The sequence below is a fragment of the Geotrypetes seraphini genome, chromosome 6 (genome assembly GCF_902459505.1).
Source record: "Geotrypetes seraphini chromosome 6, aGeoSer1.1, whole genome shotgun sequence".
Lineage (NCBI taxonomy): Eukaryota > Metazoa > Chordata > Amphibia > Gymnophiona > Dermophiidae > Geotrypetes > Geotrypetes seraphini.
This window is the reverse complement of record NC_047089.1, coordinates 199893441-199910320: the sequence shown is the minus strand read 5'-3', so window position 1 is coordinate 199910320 and position 16880 is coordinate 199893441. Positions and strand designations below refer to the sequence as shown.

The window sequence follows — 16880 nt, the reverse complement described above, 5'->3', positions numbered from 1 at the left end:
CATACAAAATGATAGAACAGGCTCCATATGTTCATTTTAATCAAGCAGAGCATGAGCTGGTAAGGTTTTCCTCTGTGCGACCTTTCCAACTTTCAGAGGGTAATTTTATAAAGCTTTTTCTGTGTGTGCATGCATAAAAGGGCTTTTATGAAGTTACACAACCACATACATGAATAAAAAGTATGTGCTTTATTTTACGTGGTCGGCGGGTAGGCATTCTCGAGGGCATAATCTGGGCAATGTGTATATGAAGCTGTATTGAATGTGTACCGTATTTTCACGCAAATAACATGCACCCGTATAAAACGCGCACACGAATATAGCGCGCAGAAATCACGATGATTTGCACAAAAACTTTGATATACCGCGCTCACGGGTATACCGCGCATGCTGCCCGACGCTCCTTTCGCCCGCCCTGACTTTCCGTGCGCTGTCCCGACTCTCCGTTCACCCCCCCTGACTTCCGTGCACTGTCCCCCCTTGAAGGTCTGTCCCCATCCTGAAAGCCTGATGCCCCCCCCCGACGTCCGATACATCCCGCCCCCCCCCGAAGGACCGCCGACTCCCCAACAATATCGGGCCAGGAGGGAGCCCAAATCCTCCTGGCCACGGCGACCCCCTAACCCCACCCCGCACTACATTACGGGCAGGAGGGATCCCAGGCCCTCCTGCCCTCGACGCAAACCCCCCTCCCCCCCAAGAACCTCCGACCGCCCCCCAGCCGACCCGCGATCCCCCTGGCGACCCCCACGACCCCCCCACCCCCCCTTCCCCGTACCTTTGGTAGTTGGGCCAGAAGGGAGCCCAAACCCTCCTGGCCACGGCGACCCCCTAACCCCACCCCGCACTACATTACGGGCAGGAGGGATCCCAGGCCCTCCTGCCCTCGACGCAAACCCCCCTCCCCCCCAAGAACCTCCGACCGCCCCCCAGCCGACCCGCGATCCCCCTGGCGACCCCCACGACCCCCCCACCCCCCTTCCCCGTACCTTTAGTAGTTGGCCGGACAGACGGGAGCCAAACCCGCCTGTCCGGCAGGCAGCCAACGAAGGAATGAGGCCGGATTGGCCCATCCATCCTAAAGCTCCGCCTACTGGTGGGGCCTAAGGCGCGTGGGCCAATCAGAATAGGCCCTGGAGCCTTAGGTCCCACCTGGGGGCGCGGCCTGAGGCACATGGTCGGGTTGGGCCCATGTGCCTCAGGCCGCGCCCCCAGGTGGGACCTAAGGCTCCAGGGCCTATTCTGATTGGCCCACGCGCCTTAGGCCCCACCAGTAGGCGGAGCTTTAGGATGGATAGGCCAATCCGGCCTCATTCCTTCGTTGGCTGCCTGCCGGACAGGCGGGTTTGGCTCCCGTCTGTCCGGCCAACTACTAAAGGTACGGGGAAGGGGGGTGGGGGGGTCGTGGGGGTCGCCAGGGGGATCGCGGGTCGGCTGGGGGGCGGTCGGAGGTTCTTGGGGGGGAGGGGGGTTTGCGTCGAGGGCAGGAGGGCCTGGGATCCCTCCTGCCCGTAATGTAGTGCGGGGTGGGGTTAGGGGGTCGCCGTGGCCAGGAGGGTTTGGGCTCCCTTCTGGCCCAACTACCAAAGGTACGGGGAAGGGGGGGTGGGGGGGTCGTGGGGGTCGCCAGGGGGATCGCGGGTCGGCTGGGGGGCGGTCGGAGGTTCTTGGGGGGGAGGGGGGTTTGCGTCGAGGGCAGGAGGGCCTGGGATCCCTCCTGCCCGTAATGTAGTGCGGGGTGGGGTTAGGGGGTCGCCGTGGCCAGGAGGGTTTGGGCTCCCTTCTGGCCCGATATTGTCGGGAAGTCGGCGGTCGTTCGGGGTGGGGGTGCGAGTGGTCCTGCCGGGGGGGGGGGGGATGTATCGGACGTCGGGGAGTCGGCCGGGCAAGAGGGCTTGGGCTCCCTCTTGCTCCGATCGTGGATGCGGGTGTGGGTGGGAGCGCGTGCGAGCGGTCGTTCGGGGTGGGGGTGCGAGTGGTCCTGCCGGGGGGGGGGATGTATCGGACGTCGGGGAGTCGGCCGGGCAAGAGGGCTTGGGCTCCCTCTTGCTCCGATCGTGGATGCGGGTGTGGGTGGGAGCGCGTGCGAGCGGTCGTTCGGGGTGGGGGTGCGAGTGGTCCTGCCGGGGGGGGGGGATGTATCGGACGTCGGGGAGTCGGCCGGGCAAGAGGGCTTGGGCTCCCTCTTGCTCCGATCGTGGATGCGGGTGCGGGTGGGAGCGCGTGCGAGCGGTCGTTCGGGGTGGGGGTGCGAGCGGTCCTGCTGGGGGGGTGAATCGGGCGTCGGGCGGGGTGGGAACTATGTTTTAAAACTTTGGTATACCGCGCTCACGCATATAACGCGCGAGGGGTATGCGCGGTAGGTAAAAACGCGTATAACGCGCGCGTTATATGCGTGAAAATACGGTATATTCTATTCAACAGGAAAAAAGGTGAGCAAGATCCTCACAAGTAGTGAACAGTGAGAGAAGGACTTAGGCCCAGATTCACTAAGGACACAGATCGGATTGGATCCGTGAGGGATCCGATCTGATCTGTGTCCGGGGGGCTGATTCACAAATCGCCCTCATGCAAATGAGGGTGATCGGAATCACGCCCCCAACCGACCACCCCACTCTTAATATTCCATAAACTATCTGCAGAAACATCCTAATTTCTTTCAGGTTTGTTGTTGCCCCGCTTTGTTTTAACGATAACATCCAAATTCAACAAGAAGATGTGGAAATGTGTTAACTTGCAGAAACCCAGAATAAGATAAATGCAAACAAAAATTAAAATGAGCACTCCTTGTAATGCACAACTGGGAATATCCAACTCCTACCAAGCAAAATTTTCTGGCAGGTCTGGAGCTGCTGGTAGCTGTTCTGTGTGAGGGTGTGTCCCGCTGCTATGGTCAGAATACAGCTGTTAGGCAAGGGACATACACTCAGACAAAACATGCACTTATTGCATGTGAAACATAGCCCCTCCCCCCCAAAAAAAGCAACAAAAATAACCTTGCTCGAGAGCTCCCATGATCAGTAACTGTACTGAGCCTGTTCACAAGAGCTGTGCCTACTGCTCAGTTCTTGTGCACAGGTGCCAGGCACTCTTCCTCCCCCTTTCACCGGGATACTCAGTAAAAATAGCGTGCATATGACTTCCGTGCTATTTGTGCTGGGCATAGCCTAGCAAATCAAAATTGCTACCAACCTGGTATTTTCTACTGGGTTGCCAGAGCTTTGTGCATCCTGCCCTTATTTGGCTAAGATAACCATATAAATAGGACCACATAAAATACAGTCCTAGAACATAAGAATAGCTTTACTGGGTCAGACCAATGGTCCATCTAGCCCAGTATCCAGTCTTCACGGTGGCCAATCCAGGTTACAGGCTCCTGGCAAAAACCCAAATAGTAGCAAGGGCAAGCAGTGGCTTCCCCCCTGTCTGTCTCAATAGCAGACTATGGATTTTTCCTCCAGGAACTTGTGCAAACCTTTTTAAAAATCAGGTACATTATTAACACATCTTTATGTGGTACTTCATAGCTGGTTAAGGGACAAATATCACATTCAACAGGCTATGTTTTGCCAGCTCCATATACTTTTCTTGGAAATTCAATGCTGAAGCATGGGCATAACCAGGCATCGAATTTCCAGGTATAATAATGGTGGTGGTCAGCAACAAAACACTGACTGCCACCAGCTGAATATTTGGCCCATAATTTACTTTGGATATTGGCCCGAGAGTTTTAAAAATTCTCCTCTTCATATCTGTACAGAAACGTTGGATGGGGGTTCTGTGTGCATGACAGTAACTTTATTATGCACTGTCAGCTGTTAGGTTTTTCTCTCTTTTGACTAGCTAAGAGCATTACTCTCTCGCACGAGGAGCATTTTGACAGATATACACTCACAGGCATTATAAGTGCTGTGGAGACATCACCATCAGGGCCCCTCTCCCCCAGGTGATAGTGAAACCCATGGGTGACAGAGTGCACTGTATTCTAAAGAGAGGCGCTGTTTGTTGACCCTCCTCACTGGGGGTTGCATTACTGTAAGAGAAGACTCGACCCAAAATTGGGGAAAAGCTCCTGATATGTATAAATGAAGGCTCATACTGAGGAAAGGGAAAGTCCAGAAGAATCCAGCTCCCCCATAACAAACAATCAGGAAGCTATTTACAATCTCACTAACTCTACTTCATTAACTAAATACGGAGGGATATTTTGGGGTTTCACTGTGTTACAAAATGTATATTTACCTTTACAATTTCTCCGCCTTCCACCTCCATTAGCTTCTGTAGGATATGTGCAATATTCTGAGAGTTAGAACGCCAGTTTAACAACCCTAACAGATCAACTGTGAACAAAAACATCAGTAAAACAATGTCTAGTCAATATGCAAAGGGCCTTATCTAGGTAACTTCTGAATTTACAGGGATAGTCTTTAGTTTTGAAAATCTTGCCCTCTGAATGGATAACCTTTAGCTCATAAACAGTTAAATGCTACGAGGGCAGTTCTATAACTGAGCACTTCCAGTTAGGCGTACTGATGCCAGGCGCTGAGTGCCAATTCTATAATGGCATCTGTGCACCAAGATACCATCAAAGAATACCAGCGTAAGGTGTCATTTGTCTAAAATTCTTAAGCATGCAAATGTAAGACACATCTCTGTTCATTCCCTTTGAATTCCCCACTTACAATTACATACTAAGCCGTTTTAGCAAATAGAGCCTGTTTTATCAAGCTGAATAGCGTGGGCCGTTGCGGAAAATGCATCAAAGCCCATGGGGACTGAATAGGCTTTGGGGCATTTGCTGGCTGCGGCTCACTGCTAGACCACCAGGGCTTATTACGGCAGGCCCGGAAAAAGGCCTGCAAGGCATCAGGGGAGGGAGGAGGGAGTGGGTGAAGAGCAGGGAAGGGCAGGTTAGGGTGGGGGGGCTGGGTGAAGAGCTGGGCAGGGCAGAAAGAGAAGGAGGACTGGGTGCAGAATCTGGCTGGGCAGGGCACCTGAATATAAACCCTCAGTTTAGGTTACCTTGGTTTATATTCAGATTGGTTTAAAATTTGAGTATATATAGTAGATTTAAAAAAAAAACCAACAACACAGTGTGGAACGGTAACTGAACGCCCTACCATTTATGTAAATGCACACTTACCCTTATACATGCCAATATTCTATAAATTTAAGTGGGCAAAAGGTTCTTAAATTTAGGTAACCAGTTATAGATTGAAGGTAGGGCGGTATGTGGATAAATTGGGGCAGGTTTAGAGGTGTGCTGAAGGAGATACAGCTGCTAGGGGTCAATTCTATAAAAGATGCCATAAATCTGTGCACCCCACCTTGCAGTTATGTGCTAAAGCACTTAAGTGTTCCCTGATTGAATAGCACCTAAGTGCAGCTACGCACTTAACTGCTGTTTGCCTCTGTCTTGGCGCTTAACTTTTGTTTTATTGCCAAAAGTTAGACACCAAATTGCCACTTAACTTTTGGCACGCTGAATTAGAGGGATAGAGGCGATATCCAGATAACATTCATGTTACCCTAAACACAGAAACAGCAGTCTTGAAACAGATATCCAGGCTGAATATAAAGATACACAGATAACTTATCCATACATCCATGTGGTCCCTGTCTTGAAAAGTGGTTGGTCAGTAGTGTACCATTTTTCACCTCATTAAAACTATTACCCCCCTTACCAGACAATACTTGTAACTATCCGCAAGGTAACAGCGGAATAGAAATCACTAATGTAATGTAACTAAATTTCAAGAGGCAAGGTACGTGATCTTCATTTCTGGATATTTATGCAGTTTCATATGATATAACACAACTGAGCAGGGCTGGAATGACCAATGGGACAATACGGTAATGCCCGAGGGTCTGCAATAATAGGGGACCCACTCACCACTAGCCTTCATCTAGTTTAATCACTTTTGATAAGTGGTTAGGGGCCCATGACCCTTATTGCCCAAGGGCCCAGATCACGCCCTGTAATTGAGATAAAACTCCTTAACTCCAGGCTGGAGACCTACCTCAGTTATATACATAAGAACATAAGAATAGCCTTACTGGGTCAGACCAATGGTTCATCAAGCCCAGTAGCCCATTCTCACGGTGGCCAATCCAGGTCACTAGTACCTGGCCAAAACCCAAGGTATAGCAATATTCCCTGCTACCAATACAGGGCAAGCAGTGGCTTCCCCCATGTCTTTCTCAATAACAGACTATAGACTTTTTCTCCAGGAACTTGTCCAAACCTTTCTTAAAACCAGCTACGCTATCTGCTCTTACCATATCCTCCGGCAACGCATTCCAGAGCTTAACTATTCTCTGAGTGAAAAAAAATTTCCTCCTATTGGTTTTAAAAATATTTCTCTGTAGGAAGAAATTTTTTCTCACTTAGAGAATAGTTAAGCTCTGAAACTGTTAAGTTCTGCCAAATAGATTTTAGGAGACAGAGAGAAGGACAGAGGGGTGAAGAAGCAAACATAAGCTAGTTAGTACTTCAGATGTCAGACATAAAAGCAGAGCTGGTAAGCAGCAAGGTGTTTTCATGCATTAACGCGATGGCCCTCCTTTACAACAGAAAAAAATATATAGCAGTACTCTATATATGGCTCATACTTCTACATTGCATGTTTCAGCTACCTACCATTCTGTGTCAGCTTTGTGGAACAGATAAGAGTTGCAATTTGAAAGCTGTCTTTAGTAGAGGCATAGTTGGTCAAGTGATGTAAGTTTTTGGCTGGATGGCTGTCCTTCCCTTCCAACTCTTCCTTTGTAGCAGGAAGAGCTAGGTATAACTTGGCATCTTCTATTTTCTTATTATCACCCTGATAGTCAAACATGCAATTTCAGTGAGAGCAAAGAATGTAATCACATGGCCTGTGGGATATGACTGAGAATGCAAACCTCTAACTCTTCAGTTGCGCATACAGGTAATTTACTGAGTCGAAAATGACACACAGAAAGATAAAGCAATAGAGAATACATATACTTAGGGCATTAATTATCTCTGCCTACAGGATAAACTCCATGCTACAGATGTGTAATGCACAGCTCATACAGTCCTGGTGGGGTAATTGTATTGGTGGAGTTATGCTGTCTTATGATGCATTTTGAAAAGTAATTAAGTCAGCGTTATTTGATAAATTCATTTACTAAATGTGGATATTACTGTTAACAAAATTTTACTTTGAACATATTTAAGAAACTTGTTGTATTTTAATTATTTGTATTGTATTTTGCTGATTGTCCTGCCTTCTTTTGTGTAAACCGCCTAGAAATTGTTTGATTATAGCAGTATAGAAGAATAAAGTTATGCTCTGTTATACTACATTATTTTCTACCATATGCTAATATACATATTCAGGATGCAGGTTAAATGAATTTAGTGCATCAATCAGAATCCTCTTTTCAGTGTAAGAAACCTCTTATTTTTAAAGAATATAAACATTATTATTGGTACCACAAGTTAACCTGCCATGCAACCTAAATATTTAAAAGAACATTCACTTTCACTTTGATCCTGAACACCATGCCATTAGGCTATCCATCATTTCTCAGAATCATGGTAACAACAAAGATAACTCGTTAAATTTACTTGGGATCAAAAGAAAGCAACATATGGCTCAAGATCTTTAACTATATTGATTTATATTCCCATAGAAGTCATTAACTTGGCAGGAAAGAATCCAAATAAAATGGAAAGAGGTAAGAAAAGGGTATTTTTACAATTCCTTTTACCAATTACCTTGTGTATAATTAGATCATGCTTGCCATCTTGAAGCGTAGTACCATTGGTATTCAACAGCTTGACAAAGGCCATGCCAAATATTTTCTCAGACTTATCTCTGGCTGCAGAGGAATAGAAAATCATGAATGCCTATACAATATATAAATCCTCAGAGGGCAGTGAACTAAAAATGAACAGAAAATAAATCACTCCCCACTAGCGCAAAAGCAGAAAAGACCACTACATCATATTGGCAAAATAATTAACAACAATGGACCTCAGAATAAAGAGTGAAACTTCAGCATATACTGTAGCTATCAAATATATAATTAATCATTAGTCCAGTTTATATACTTGTCTGTGTTCAGCTGAGTCACAAAATCCACAGCAAGGTGTCATGCACTTATTTTAATATGGCCCTGTAATTTCCAAAATCTATGCCAAAAGAACAAAACGAAAGGCAAGCAAGACATCCTTCCAACCAACAGTATCGTTATTCTTTAGGTGCTTTGTCCCAACAAGGATCCAAGTTTCGGGCATATCTATATGCCTTCCTCAAGGGACACTTAATGAGAGGTAAATGAATTCCACTAATAGAAGCTTCATCCATGAATTTCTTCAGATCCTGGTGAAGGAACTCAAAGACGAGGTAGAGTTTGTTCTCTGTGTGAATAGCATCTAGCAACCTAGGCCACAAAAAATAAACTTAAGATGGTAGTAAAGAGGGGAACAAAGGTAGAGAGGCCTTGATTCACCTTGATACGGAAACTGAGGGAGTGCCCAGCACAGCAATTTGCAAAATCTCTCTCAATTATCCCAATACTGTGAATGTGCCTCTCTAACTTTGTCCCCCTCAGTGAAGGGGACTTCCTGTATTTGAGGATCTGACTGATTAAGCATAAGCCTAACAGTATAACTGGAAACCTTTCAGCTGCATTGGTTACATGTTTTGTCAGAAATTCTCTGGTTTGTCCTAGACCACAATCCCTGAGCACCAGAGGATGGACAGATTAGCTGCCCTGGCATTGTGTTAATAGCATTAGAGTTCTGAAATTGCAATATAAAGGTTCAAATGATGATATTGAATGGCCCAACTTAATTAAAAAAATAATCAAATCAGGAACACAAAAACAAACCTTTTCACATTTTTGTAAACAAGTTGCTGATTGCAGTTATGGATCTAGAAGCAATATGGGGCATAATATAAATGCGCCTTCCCCTCCCTGTACTTCTCTGAATCTTCGCCGGCGCAGGCTGCTTCTCTTGCCTGCTGCTCGTATTGGCATTGGCTTTCCCTCCGACATCACTTCCTGGTCCCACGACCTGAAAGTGATTTCAGAGGGATCCAAGCTGGTGCAGGCAGTGGGCTAGGGTGGTTGCTCATGCTGGCAGGAATTTTAGAGAGGTATAGGGGCAGTGAAGGGAGGGTGTGAGCGTGATGTGGAGGGGCATAGAGGTGCCAGCGCCCCCACCAACATGGCGCCTGGTGATCTGCCCCTTAGTACGCCACTGGTTCCAGGAGCAGATCCAGCACATGGCTGCTTAAGTGATGATATTCAGTCCTTAAGTGGTCAGGTTTAATGGATTAATGGTACCACATAAAAAACTATCCTATCTTTATTTGCAAACCATGGCTGCGTAAGTGCTGAATATCAGCTTAGCTGACTCAAAATAACCTTGACTTTGAATGTTAGGGAATAACTCCTTTAGCAGAATGTTGACCCCAGTATGTTTGCAAGTATTTGAAAACAGAAATTCTCTGGCAGTTCATTAGCACATAACTCTAAACTGTTTCTGTGGCTGAACTTCTGAAATTCTCATGCTATACTCAGTCTGCGGAAAGCACCCTGCTCTTAATGACATCTACCTCCTTCTATTGATCTATCTGGTAGAGGGGCATACATTTATATTATGCTTGTAGATCCATAACTGCAATCAGCAACTTTTTTAGAAAAATGTGATAAGGTTTGTTTTTGTGTTCCTGATTTGATTACATCACAAGTGAATCCCCCCCCCAAAAAAATAAATAAATTATGTGTAGAATTTTTAATGAATATATTATTATATATGCCTGTAACATAATTTTGTAATTTCCTGTTTCCATCTGGGCAGGTCCATTTAAAGATGGTAATGTCAATTGCAAATTTGAAGTAGGAAATGTTCTCCACACTGTGAATCTTATGAAGTCACAGAATTGAGGTTTCAAGTCTAAGGCCATTGTGGACAACCCTCTTCTGCTATTACTGCTATTATTGGTCTGGCTTCTAAGTATGGTTTATGGTCAATGCCATCACTGAATGGAACTTCAAGACCTTAACAGTGCTGTGGACTAAAGCACTTGTAAGAACATAGGTAGCGAAACACTGTTTTATTTGTTTGGGGGGGGGGGGGGTTCCTAAGAGCTCCACCCTAGCCCCAGCAGAATCCTGTGGCATGACGTCTCACCAGATCCTGACTCCCTCACCCACCTCTTCCCATCGCTGTACTTTTAAATCTTCGATCAGCTGCCATGCAGCATAAACGAACTGGCCTTCTCCCGGGAAGCAGAATAAAGGGTTCTGGGGAAGGCCTGCTTGTTGACGCTGTGCAGCGGCTGCCCAAAGGCTGAAAAGTACAGCACCATGAGGTGGCTGAGAGGGCGTGCACCCACCGGCAACTGCCAATTTTTGGGGAGGCCATGGCTCCTGTGACCTCCCACGTTCCGACGCCTATGAGAAGAGATCATGAGGTCCCAGCATCTCAATGCTTAAAAATCAAATGGGAAATATTGAGCCCCATAGCCACCATGAATAGGTAAGTGACTGATTTATGCACTTACCTTTATTCCTGATATTTAATGGCCCTATCATTTTAGTTAGAACTACTGAATGTGCTGTCCTAAATTTAAATGTTTATGTTAATGTTTATGTTATGTTACATTGAACATATATACCGTCTTCCTTTAACCAAAGTTCAACCCAAGGCAGTTAAGTCCAGATTCTATAAACAGTGTCTAAGCATGCCTATATTGTAGGCATCGCTCCGCGTAATTGTCAATCAATTGCTAGGTGTCCTTTATAGAATCCCGCTTAGTGGCACCTAGGCGTCATAAGGCATCCTAGACATAGGTGCCGGTACATTAGGCCAGGTTTTTCTTGGACACCTAAGTCAACCACATTTATTCTCTGCCCCTAACCATGCCTACTTTTAGGGTAGGTGTTGTTAGGTGTCAAAGAGCGCCTCAACTTAGGCCTAGCTAGGCGTCCTAATAGTTCCGCGTAGAACTCTTAATTCGTCATTTAATTTTTTTTTGATTGGTTGAAAACTGGTGCAGTCAATTACCACGCCAATTAAACCATTAAAAAAAAAAAAGTTGTGCATGGATTCCAAAGTTAGGCATTGCTATCCTTGGTTAGGGTGCCAAGCAGTGCCTAATATAGGTGTCCTATACAGAATCCGGCCCTTAATAGACAACTTACCCCATTGAAGGGCAAAAGTTTATCAACATGGAGTGCTGTTAAGACAGGCTAGTTTCTGTTAAGCTAGTTAGTAATTCAAGAAATTAAAATCTGCTCTAAAGGCATGGCTATTCACCCAAGCTTTTGGCCCCCCACCTAAAATGTCATAACCTGGGACAGTATGCTGATATTCCACTGCTTTCCTTACTCACCCCGTGTTTTGGCTCTCCCCCAACACTACTCTCTCCTACTATCCTCCACTATCCCCACCCCATTTTCCTAAGGAGTGAATGCTTTTTGGCTACGACTGCTGTGCTCTTTCCTATCAACAATATTGTAGTTCTTTTTCTTGTCTTTTGTTTTGAGTATTATATTGTCTACTGCTGTGATCTGCTAGTTAGCAACAGTAGAATAGCAAGACCTAATAAAGCATAAGAATATAAGAATAACCTTACTGGGTCAGACCAATGGTCCATCAAGTCCACTAGCCTGTTCTCAAGGTGGCCAATCCAGGTCACTAGTACCTGGCCAAAACCCAAGGAATAGCAACATTCCAGAATCTCAAAGAGTAATCAAAATTCCGGAACTCCAAAGAATAGCAACATTCCATGCTACCAATACAGGGTGAGCAGTGGCTTCCCCCATGTCTTTCTCAATAACAGACTATGGACTTTTCCTCCAGGAACTTGTACAAACCTTTCTTAAAACCAGCTACGCTTTCCTCTCTTACCACATCCTCTGGCAACACGTTCCAGAGCTTAACTATTCTCTGAGTGAAAAAAAATTTCCTCCTATTGGTTTTAAAAGTATTTCCCTGTAACTTCATCGAATGTCCCCTAGGTCTGATTGCATAAAATGGGACCCTGTGATACAATAGCAAAGGTTAGTGGTAAAATAGCCCATCTTAACAGTAGCCACGTTGAAAACTTCCCCCCTAGTACTGCTGTAATTCTACTAAATGCAAAAAATTATCCAGATAAAGACTGAATACATTTTTTGTCCAACCTCTGGCATCTCCTAATTTTATATGAATACATTTTCTTTATTAAAACGTGATATGTCGCTGGGTGGTTTATATGGCATCACAGCAGGGTACAAAAATATACAAATAAAAAATGTAAATACTGCACACAGTATCGCTAATACAATAAGATCTGGGGGCTAACTAATACAAACATTGCAAAATTTGAGGTGTTTGACCAAAATGTATCCATTAGTTAGCACAGAGTATTTTGTAGAAAAATATTATGCTGACTATGAAAGTGGTTTTTTATATTGACCTGTAAATGTTTTAACCATTTGTACTTACATTCCTGAGATGATCGGTGACGAAAAGTAAATCTTAAATGACAGCGACTGACATCTTCTATCGCAATGGAGACCTGAAAACAGTAAGCAAAAACCAGAATCAACAGCTCACTCTGAAAAGTATGCCAATTATTCACATTTGCTCTGCTGTGTATGTGAACAATGAATTACTAGGAGCGTACAAAATCAGCTAAGTAACAGTTTCTGGTAATAAGTGGAAGTCTAATACAGTGGTACCTCGGTTTACGAGTGCACCGGTTTGCGAGTGTTTTGCAAGACGAGCAAAACATTCGCAAAATCGGCGCCTCAGAAACCGAGCACGCTTCGATTTGCGAGCGCCCCCCCCTGCGAACCGGCACCCACCCCCCCGCGATCCGGCATCCCCTCTGCCGCGCCCTGAGGTCCTCCCAACCCACCCGAACCCTCTTCTTACTTTTCTGTAGCTTCCGCAGCGGCACCGGCACCAGCATGTCCTGTGCGTGGTGCTGGTGCCTGAAGATCTGCTTCCTGTGCTGGGCCTTGAGCATGTGCGCATGCTCAAGGCCTGAGAGTTCACGTCGAACGTGAACTCTCACGTTGAACGTGAACTCTCAAGGCCCAGCACAGGAAGCAGATCTTCAGGCACCGGCACCAAGCACAGGACATGCTGATGCTGTTGCCGGTGCCGCTGCGGAGGCTTCAGAAAAGTAAGAAGAGGGTTCGGGTGGGTTGGGGGGACCTCAGGTCACGGGTGGGGCCTTCGGGGGGAGCAATGCCGGTTCTCGTGGGGGGGGGGAGCAGCGCTGCTGGCCTCGGGGGGGGGAGGGGAAGGTGGGTGGTGAAAACATATCAAAGCAAGTTTCCCTTACTTCCTATGGGGAAACTTGCTTTGATATACGAGCATTTTGGATTACGAGCATGCTCCTGGAACGGATTATGCTCGTAATCCAAGGTACCACTGTATTTACAACAGACAGCCAATTTTAGGTGCTAAAGTTAAATTCTTATATACAGCAGGGGCATAGCCAGCATTCAATTTTTGTGGGAGCACAGGGGGGGAACTTATTTCCTCTCTCCCCTCCCCCTCTGCACTGAATTAATAATTACTACTACTACTATTAATTGTTTCTATAGTGCTACCAGACGCATACCATAGCGTCTAACTATTTCCTTTCCAAAAGGTAGCAAAATAAATATGAACTGCTTTTAAGAAGCGATCCCCATTCCTGGTGTTTTATCCTCCCCCCTCTTCCCTTTAATTAATTTGTTTTTAATGATATAATTATTAATTTCCCCGCCCCCTTTCCCCTCAAGCTCATTTTCGTATTTGTAATTTGTCTATTTAATGTTCACATTTCCACCCCCCCCACACATTAAAATTTATTTTAACCTTTCATTTTTAGCATTGTAAACCGGCCAGGTGCACGTCGATGGTCGGTATATTAAAAAAAAATGAAACTTGAAACATATGCAGCACTATACAGAGTCACAAAGAAGACAATCCCTGCTCAAAAGAGCTTACAATCTAACCAGACAAGACAGACAAAAAGGATGTCATGGACACAGTTAAGGAGACTGGTTAATCTGCTAGCTGGGTTGGAGGGCAGTGAGGAGTAGGGCTATGGATTGAAGATTATATCAAAAAGGTGGGTTTTCAGTCTGCTTTTAAACAAGGGAAGGGGCTTGGTGGACAAACTCGGGTAATTTATTCCAGGCATAGGGGGCAGCTAGATGAAAGGAACGAAGTCTGGAATTGGCAGAGGAGGAGAAGAGTAATGCTAAGAGTGACTTATCTGAGAAATGGAGTTCTCTGGGAGGTGTATAAGGAGAGAGGAGCAAGGAGAGATATTGAGAGGCAGCAATAAGAACTTGAACTGTATGCGATGGCAGATAGGGAGCCAGTGAAATGACTTAAGGAGAGGGGTGACATGAGCATAGCTCTACCATTGCCTAAATTGTTTTAATTGGCGCACTAATTGGCTACGCTAAATCAAAACCAATTAAAATCTAATTTAAAAAAAATTTAGGCACCTACAAAAGGGGTACCCCAAATTGCATCTACAGAAGTGCCTAAGATCAAAGTAGGCGTAGTTTGGTCCAGAAATGACCTTAGGCGCCATTAAGCATGATTCCCCATCAAAGGTAAGCACCGGTAAAGTAGGCCTTTAAAACCCTGGTCTACATTACCAGTGTCTACCTTTAATGGGACCCGCAATTCTGCAAACACCTCCTTAGCGTGATTGACACACAAATGGCACCATTTTTATAGACGTCACCAATTACAGCGTGGTTTGCAGAATCTGCCCCTAAGTATCTTGGCATGCACAATCACAATAGCTTGCGCCAATGCACTTAGCGCCCTTTGATGAATTCCCCCATCCTATAATTCCTCTCTTAATGTTATTTTAGATTTTTCTGATCTATAATGAAAAAGCAAAAGAAATTCTAGTTCAGTGCTTGGTAGCTTCCCCCCCCAAAAAAAAAATAGTAGGAATTGTTAGGAAAAGAATGGAGCATCAGTTGAGCCATGATTGTGCCTTGTATTAAAGGCATCTTTAAAAAATACTGTAACAGTTCTATAAGGATACTAGAACTAAGGAATCCAAAATCTAGACTCTAAGCTATCATTCTATAATAGCAAGTTTGTGCATCTAGGGATCCATTTACTAAACTGTAGTAAGTACTAGTACATGTTTACCGCATGTTAAAAAAACGTGCTGGCATCTTGCAGTAGTGCTGCCCGATTCAGGAAAAAAAAATTTGATTCGATTCAGCCTATTGAATCGATTTTTTGATTTGATTTGATTTTCCTGCCCAATTGGGTGTTTTTTTTTAAACATCCTGGTGGATTTATTTGGCAGGTGCGCTCAGCCTCCCAGCGTCACGCAATTTTTTTCTGTACTGCCTTTTAAAAAAATTTGTGCGTGTGTATTTCCCTGGAGGTTACGGATATTTAAACTGAGAGCTGGGAGAGGATAAAATGGCCTTCTCTACACTAGAAGTGGAAAAGGAACACAATGAACTGACTGTTATGCAGAATTTAGGGTGTCCTATATGTGCTAAAATTTTACGTGCAATCTCAAATTTATTGTTGGCGTCTTATGATATTTCAACAAATCAAGTGGACCACTGAGAAAGGCATCTTCATATGCCGAAACACGGACAGTGTAGGGTCTCACCTACCATTCGGTTCTCCACCATTTTGGCAACACACCAGCATTTGGTTTAATGCATCTTAAGACCGATTTTATTATCATAGATAGAAACATAGAAACATAGAAGATGACGGCAGAAAAGGGCTACAGCCCATCAAGTCTGCCCACTCTGCTTACCCACCCCCTGTCTATGCCCTAATGACTCAATTTCCTTATCTTGACCCTCGTAGGGATCCCACATGGGTATCCCATTTATTCTTAAAGTCTGGCACGCTGTCTGCCTCGATCACCTGCACTGGAAGCTTGTTCCAATGATCAACCACTCTCTCTGTGAAGAAATACTTTCTGGTGTCGCCATGAAATTTTCCGCCCTTGAGTTTGAGTGGGTGCCCTCTTGTGGCCGAGGGTCCCTTGAGAAAGAAAATATCATCTTCCACTTCGACACGTCCCGTGAGGTACTTAAATGTTTTGATCATGTCTCCCTCTCCCTACGTTCCTCGAGAGTGTAGAGCTGCAATTTGTTCAGTCTCTCTTCGTACGAGAGATCAGCCGGATTAGCACCAACCAGAGACTATTTGTGATTACCCATATACATACATACAAAAAAACCATTTTATAAAATTACCCCTTAAGACTGTAATATCTCCTAGGTAAAAACTTACTATCTTTGAATAATGCTGTAAACCAACTTGACCATCATTTGGCAAGGTGGCCCACAAATCTCTCCAAACCCGCCCCCTCCCAACACACACTAAAATAAAATAAAGAAAAGTTTGGATTCAGTGGCCTTAAGGCAAAGGGCTCTGTAATCTTCTAACAATTCCTTAGACCCCCTAGTTATATAATACACTACATTTATTTCTTAACTTTCTTTTTCAACCCAGAAAGGCAGCAGGATGCTTAAGCAAGAAGAGAGACTTGAAATCTCTGTTATTTGGCCTTGGCAATTTGATTACAATTAGTCTTACTTCAGAAGAAAGGGAACGAAAGAATGCTCACCTTGATGGTTTCATACCAGCAAGGCTGCTTGACTTGATAATAAACCACAGACTTATATTCAGAAATGCCTTCATGACCAGCACCAGGATGAATGGCTTTCTATAGGGAGAGGTAGAGTAAAGAGAATGCACATTATGAAAATCATTAAGCTGGGACCATTTTAACCAAACATTGGCAAGTATGTTCCAGCAACAGGAAGTTATACAACATATTGACTAGCAGTGGCGTAGTAGGGAGGGAGGCGGTCTGCCCTGGGCGCCGTCTTGCTGGGGGCACTGG

At 45.0% G+C, this 16880-nt stretch overlaps 1 protein-coding gene across 4 annotated transcripts in view; it reads right to left on the bottom strand.

The window, feature by feature from the left end:
• Positions 1-16880, bottom strand: part of DOCK5 (dedicator of cytokinesis 5) — a 271412-nt gene that overhangs the window by 116484 nt on the left and 138048 nt on the right. For all 4 annotated transcript variants that reach the window (XR_004539947.1, XM_033950084.1, XM_033950083.1 and 1 more), the window contains exons 15-19: positions 16602-16700; positions 12470-12542; positions 7742-7845; positions 6641-6821; positions 4243-4340 (exon numbers count right to left, since the gene is read on the bottom strand). Coding sequence is in view for 3 of the 4 variants with exons in the window: in XM_033950084.1 (XP_033805975.1) it covers positions 4243-4340; positions 6641-6821; positions 7742-7845; positions 12470-12542; positions 16602-16700 (555 nt within the window). In the remaining variant the exon portion in view is untranslated. The remainder of the gene's footprint in view (positions 1-4242; positions 4341-6640; positions 6822-7741; positions 7846-12469; positions 12543-16601; positions 16701-16880) is intronic.